Source organism: Astatotilapia calliptera, chromosome 4 (assembly GCF_900246225.1).
Source record: "Astatotilapia calliptera chromosome 4, fAstCal1.2, whole genome shotgun sequence".
NCBI lineage: Eukaryota > Metazoa > Chordata > Actinopteri > Cichliformes > Cichlidae > Astatotilapia > Astatotilapia calliptera.
Window position 1 is genome coordinate 2304477 of NC_039305.1, and position 6427 is coordinate 2310903.

Consider the following 6427-nt stretch of genomic DNA (forward strand, 5'->3'; position numbering starts at 1 on the left):
AAACCTCTTTTCAGCAGGATTCTGCTCATTCACCTCTTTTCAGCAGAAATTCTGCTGATTGAACTCTTTTCAGCAGAATTTTCACCCCCTTTTTTTTGCCCAAATTCTGCTAGCACAATTGTCAATCTCTCCACCTTTTCTTTGTGAGAAAGTGTTTGGCTCAGTGAGCTAAATAGCTGTCCTTTAACCAGGTGGGCCAGGTTCGAATCCTGCTCAGGGCATTTTTTTTTTTTTTTTTTTTGTTTCAACTTTTTCAGCGTTTTTCAGCAGATATCTTCAGCCGTTAAGGCATCCACACTGCATTTTCGCAGGAAATGCAAATTTTTCTAGTTATATTTTATTCTGTATTCCGTACGTTTTTTGTAATCCTACTCCTTCAAAACCGTTCAAGTTAGAAAAACCATTCCAACACCGTTAGATTCCTATTCTTTTGGACAACACTGCTTCCATTTTTCATATTTTTAACATTTATATTTTTAATTTTATTCAACTTTATTCAACAAAAATGTATAATGTATTTCAATGGGGAGACCCTTCAAATCCTCATTCAACTTACTCATTTTTAAACTCTTACTAGTTCCACATACATTGACATAGAGCCACCATTCAAACTTTAAAACGAAGACAAGACATTCAACTATTCAACTTGCATTTATCTTTTCAATATCTATTATACTTTTTCTTCAGTTCCAGTTTAAGTTTCATGATGTTTTTTCACCCGTTTCAGAGTTTATAATGGGTGTGTATGGGACGGAATGTTGGGGCTAGAGTGAGACAGCTCAACTGCTAGAGTGAGAGGAGCAAAAAAATTAATCTTAAAATCTTTTTTAAAACTGCTGCTGTGTCCACAGCGTTTGCTCTACAGGTATGATTTTACCCTCAAAACGTAGCCATGGCGGTCCTCTTTCATCCAATGTGTTTACTATTGTACTAGGTGTTATGGTTCTTTCATAAATGTCACCAATGCACAGCCTCCTCCCTCCAACTCTTCCATAGACTCTAATGTTAAAATGGCTCAGAAGGTTCGTTTGAAAATCAGAAGAGCATGGTGTCTTTCCACTGTCACCACGTCCATATAATAAACTCCACAGGCATGAAAACTGAGAATTCGGTAGACTAGAAGCTGCTGTCGCTCACGGTGAAAGAATTTTGTCAATACGACTTGTACTTTTAATTTGGGAACGATTTGTTTCGGCCTGACTTTTCTGTTCATTTTAAGCAGCAAAAGTGAGGTGCATGTCTGTGTCGTGTGTATGGAGCCATTGGGTGCGGTCACTATAGCAACCAGGCTCACACCTGCCTGCTTAACGAGCTCTGCCTGCCACTCTGCCAAAATTCATCTTAAACACTTCTCTTTCAACTGCTGCTGTCTCCACAGTGTCACAGCCATCATTTTACCCTCAAAACGTCGCCATCGTTGTTCTTTTTCCAACATCTTGTCTTTCAAAGCTCAGAGATGTAAACTTTTTAAACTGTGTGGATCAAAGTGGAGGGATCACATTTGAGTCATTCAGTGATTCAAAGAATATGACCTTTTAATATTCTTTCAGATGTTTTCTGACTCTAAATGTTCTTTTCTCATTTCTTAGGTTTTTCTAATTTACAATTAAAACATTTTCAGTTTTTTTCCAACTCCTTCTTCTGTGTAACCTTCAGCTTTTAGCAGTTCAGCACCTTTGTTTTCAGGTTAAATTCGTTTTTTTTTTGTTTTTTTTTAATCTCATTCAATATTTTTAACTCAAAATTCAGCAATTAATTCATTTCAGTGCATACATTCAGATTCAAGCATTCACACTGCAGTTTCTTCAGAAAATGCACTTTCTAGTTGCATCTGTTTTTACACCTTCTGGTTTTGATGGATGGTGTTATTTTTGTGATTTTTTTTGTAAAACCAGACACTTTTTCTGGTTTGGGGGTTCAGAGGGTTGACTCTGATGCACAGGCTGCCTTCTTGTAACTTTGATAAAAAGTGTGGCCCTTGTTGCTGAATTACAAACATTTTTGTTTGCTTTTGTTCATTTATTGTGCATTTATGGGCCATATGCATTCGCTAGAACACGTCTGGTGAACAAATGTTCCTCGTGATGGAGATCATCTAACAGATGGTGTTAAAACAATTCTGTACAAATAAAGTGGAATTGTTCATAAACTGACAAATTTGATGCAATGATGAAACACCTGGACCACAACACTTCCAGCTCTTCGTTTATTTATTTAAATGACACACGCATGCACACACAGCTGGGCTCAGTGTGTGTGTGTGTTGTACCTTGGTTTGGCTGCTGGGGTTGTCGAGTGCAAATGAAGCCTTGGTGGCCTCGGGATAAGCACCAGCTTTGTACAGGGACTGGGCGTAGTACACTTTGTACTCCTCCACCTCCGGGTGCAGCTGCGTGAGCTGCTCGTAGCACTCGGCGGCGTTGGTGAAGTCCTGGATGTGATAGTAGCAGAAACCAAGCAGAGACAGCGCCGCCCTGGACTGAGACACAGGTGAAAGGAGGAGAGAGTGACCAGCTGAGGCACATCTGTAGAGAAAAACACACAGCTCACCTGAGGATGTCTGAGCACAAAATGCAGACATCTTCAGCCCACCAGGGTTCCTGCTGCATTTTAAGATGTTCTTTTCTGTATTTTAAAAACCGTTTCCTTTTTAAGATCTCAATAAATAAAAATTAAGAAAGAACAAAACTGCAGGGATAGTTCAGTAGGTAGAGTAGTGGCCCCATGATCGGAAGGTCGGGGGTTCGACTCCACTGAACGGCTACCCTGAGGTACCCCTGAGCAAGGTACCGTCCCTACACAATGCTCCCCGGGCGCTGCATTGGTGGCTGCCCACTGCTTCACTGGGTGAATGGGTTAAATGCAGAGGAACTATTTCCCCATGGGGACTAACACGCACACTTTACTTTACACTTTACAAAGCTGAAAACAATGTCTTGCAGCAGTGCAGTAATCCCTACAACTGAAAGTGTGCCAGATTTACTGAGGTGCAATATGCAAAAATGCACTTACAATGTGCTAATTTAAAAAGAAAGATGTAGCCAGTTTATTTCAGTCATAATGAAAGAAACGTACTGAGAGCAGAGCAAATTAGAAGGGAAAAAATGAGTGACTCAGATGAGGGAGCGAATAATTTACTACCCAAAGTAATATAGTTTCATCACAGTAACAGTGAAGCAATTCAGATCAATGACAAGACACTATAATAAAATTAATCTTATGGATCCAATGATGAAGTCTTGAAAATGAGCCCCATTAATTGCTGTATTTGGACAAACATGTATGTAATAGCTTTCCAGACCAAAAAAAGCCCATGTAACAAACAAACAAGAAAATCAAGTTGTAATGTTTCAGAGCTCTCTGTGTGCACTGTTGAGTAGAGACAGGAAGAGAGAGAGGATTACTGTTTCTTTAAGTCTTATATCGCGGGTTGCATATCTCCTTTCCCCCCTTGAAGATTGGCAGACTTACCTTGGTGTGTTTTTGGAGCTGGCCGTTCAGGATGTGAATGGCATCCACATACTGACCATCTTTAATCTACAACGCAGACACATATTTATTGGGAAAAGCTTGAGTATGTAGACTGATTAACACTCGCTCTCTTTATCCAATCACTTGTAGTAAACTACAAGGACTGGAGCGATAAGAACTTCAAAGATTAACCACCGGTACAAACCTATAAACACTGCAGTTTACATTTTCTCTGTTTATTATAAGTTTAAACTTAAGCCGAATTTACGGAAAGTGCATCTCAATTCCAGAAAAATATAATTCGTCTTGGATAAGTACTTCATTAAGAATGAAACACTAAAATAAACTATTTGTGAATGGAGTTTGGTTCACGCTGTGTAGCTGTTAGCTCAACAAGCTAAGAACCCTAACTATTTGGCGTATTCTCACCAGTTTGTAGATCGTAGCCGTGTACTCTCCGTCTTTTATAGCAGTCATTGCTTCAAATCTGCACTCTCATCAAACAGACACTACTTGTGGCTTCGGGTTTTCCCATAATCTGGGTCGTAGCATTTAGCTAGCTTCTGCTTGGCGAAGCACGGAGAGCATAGGAGCTGTTACTTAGCAACGGAGGAGAGCGGAAAGGGACATTTGCCTGGCGTATGTAACAGCCAATCACCTTACAGTTTGAACGTATTTTTTTTCTAGAACCTTTATTTACTTGTTGGACAAAGACAATCACCGTCCCGTAGAAAATATAAAACTTTCCTGCTGTCTTTAAGTTTCTTTCTTTCTTTCTTTCTTTCTGTGGCATTTTTATAGTGTTTAAATTCATTTGCAGCTTCTCCCCCTTTGGTTTGACAAAGAATGTCTTATATTAAGTGTCCTTCTAGTTTCTAGTTGTACTGGTTTTGTTTTAGCTTGTCTCATATATTGCGTCGCCTTTTGGCAGTTTTACAAATCGTTAGTAGTTTTGAGCCTGCGTGTGTGAATTTGCAGTCATTGTCTTCCCGCTTGCATTGGTTTTGCATGTGTTTTTTGTTTGTTTTTCTTTATTTACTTTCTTCTCTTTATGAATTTCCTTAAATCTCTTTTAAAGAATTTTGAGTGTCTTTGTTCTTTGTTTAACTTGGTTTTGTAACTTTTGTTTTATAACTTAAAAAAAATTTTTTTTTGCTTCTCTTTTAAATTTTCTGTCTATCTGTTGGTGTTTTGTGTCTCTTTGTGATTGTTTGATTTACTTATCAGCAAGAAATACTGACAATCATCACTGACCAGGGATCTCTGTTCCTTTGTGCTCCTGGGCCTGTGCTTTGTAGGGCTGTTCTTCTACACGTTTACAACTTAATGTCTCTAGTTTTGTCTCTCTTAAAGTCTCTCTGTTTTTCTCTTTCCTTCTTATCCTTCAGCAAAGCACAAGCACAGGCTGGTAAAATCCACAGATGATCTCATATCTGAAGGATTCAGGAGAAGGAAATATACTCACCAAACAGTGGCTAAAACAGATGAAACCTGGAGTGTCGCCTCAAACCCAAACCACAGTGTGCTGACCACCGGGCCTCCATAATGACGGAGGAAAGGTTTGATGCCGAGTGTGTGTGAGAGAGTTTCAGAACGTGAAGTGTTTTTTTTAGTGTTTATATGCATGTGCATGCATGCTTGTGTGTAGGAGGGGTGTGTTTTATGCTTGCGTTCTCTCCTTCTGGTACTTTCTGCACTTCTTGCATGCCTGTCACTCACTTCTGTTGGGACGAGTGAAAAGATCTGCAGCAGAGGAGCTGCAAAACAACAGGTACATATTAACATTAGCAGGTATGTGCAGAAATATCCATCATTTACTCACATTTATTTTATAGCTGGCTGGCTCAGAAAAGGAAGAGAAGCACTATCAGAGGGCTCTGTTTTTTTTTAAACTGTATTATTTTTACATTTTCTTTATATTTTCTTCTTGTTTTCTTGTTTTGCGTTATTTTGTTAAAAACTGTTGCATTGCTACTTTGCTTTGCAAGAAAACACTTATTGTATTCGTGCTGCATGAAAGCTCGAGCTCCATAAGTCTAATGCATACTTGAGATGCACCTGAATGAGGTTCTTTATTAATGCAGAGCATGTACATGAATCTGGCATCTGCCGTTGTAATATTGAAAAACTCTTGGGAATGTTTCCATGTGACTTTCTTCACTGCGAGGCCAAACTTATTTCATGGTTCCCAGATTGAGACTGGTTGGAGCTGATGAGATTTTGGTGGCTTAAAATGATGTTGAGGAGAAAAACTGCAGCAGAGACGAAGGCAAAAAGATGTGTTTGTTTGTGTGTGTGGTTATCTTCTTTGGATCCTGTGGGAGTGTGTATACTTGCACTACGGGTGGTCAAGTGTGTTCCATTGGTTTAAGGATATGTTTGAGTCCTAAGTAAGTGATGGGTTTGCATGAAAATAATCTGGTAGACCTTCAGAGAAAATCAAGGTAACTTAAGGAACTGTTGTACTGAAGGCACTCAGTCTGTGTGGCTATGATTAGGCAGCTCAAAGATGAAGAAAGACTGGGTCATAGTTAATAAAAACTGGTTACATAAGTGTTTTTTCCCCCCTGATGACAGAGTTTATTTAAAGGGGCAGTTCCTCTTCTGATCGCTGGATGATGCACCAATGTGCAAATACAAAAATCAATACAGGTTTTGGAAAGCATATTTTGGCATCGCTCAACACCAGGCCACTAATTATGAGTGCTGCTGGTGATTTTTATGATTATGTATAATATGTGCACAGTATGCTGCCTTTATTTGGAGTTTGTGTGGAGTCACTCCAGGGCCTCTGTTTTCCTTCGACAGTCCAAAAACGAGTGATTTTAAACTGGCTGGATAGTTAGATAGATACTCCCCAGGATGCTATGTTTATGAATGATTCAAAAGAGACTCAAATGATAAGTACAGACACGTATTCTAAAAAGACGACTACAGCTGTAAAACAAAAAACTTT

At 39.2% G+C, this 6427-nt stretch overlaps 1 protein-coding gene across 2 annotated transcripts in view; it reads right to left on the reverse strand.

Moving 5' to 3' along the window:
* Positions 1-4095, reverse strand: part of ift70 (intraflagellar transport 70) — a 32300-nt gene extending 28205 nt beyond the window's left edge. For both annotated transcript variants that reach the window (XM_026163972.1, XM_026163971.1), the window contains exons 1-3: positions 3901-4095; positions 3472-3537; positions 2270-2479 (exon numbers count right to left, since the gene is read on the reverse strand). In XM_026163972.1, coding sequence (XP_026019757.1) covers positions 2270-2479; positions 3472-3537; positions 3901-3948 — 324 coding nt within the window. In that variant the 5' untranslated portion in view covers positions 3949-4095. The remainder of the gene's footprint in view (positions 1-2269; positions 2480-3471; positions 3538-3900) is intronic.
* Between the last annotated feature and the right edge of the window lie 2332 nt (positions 4096-6427).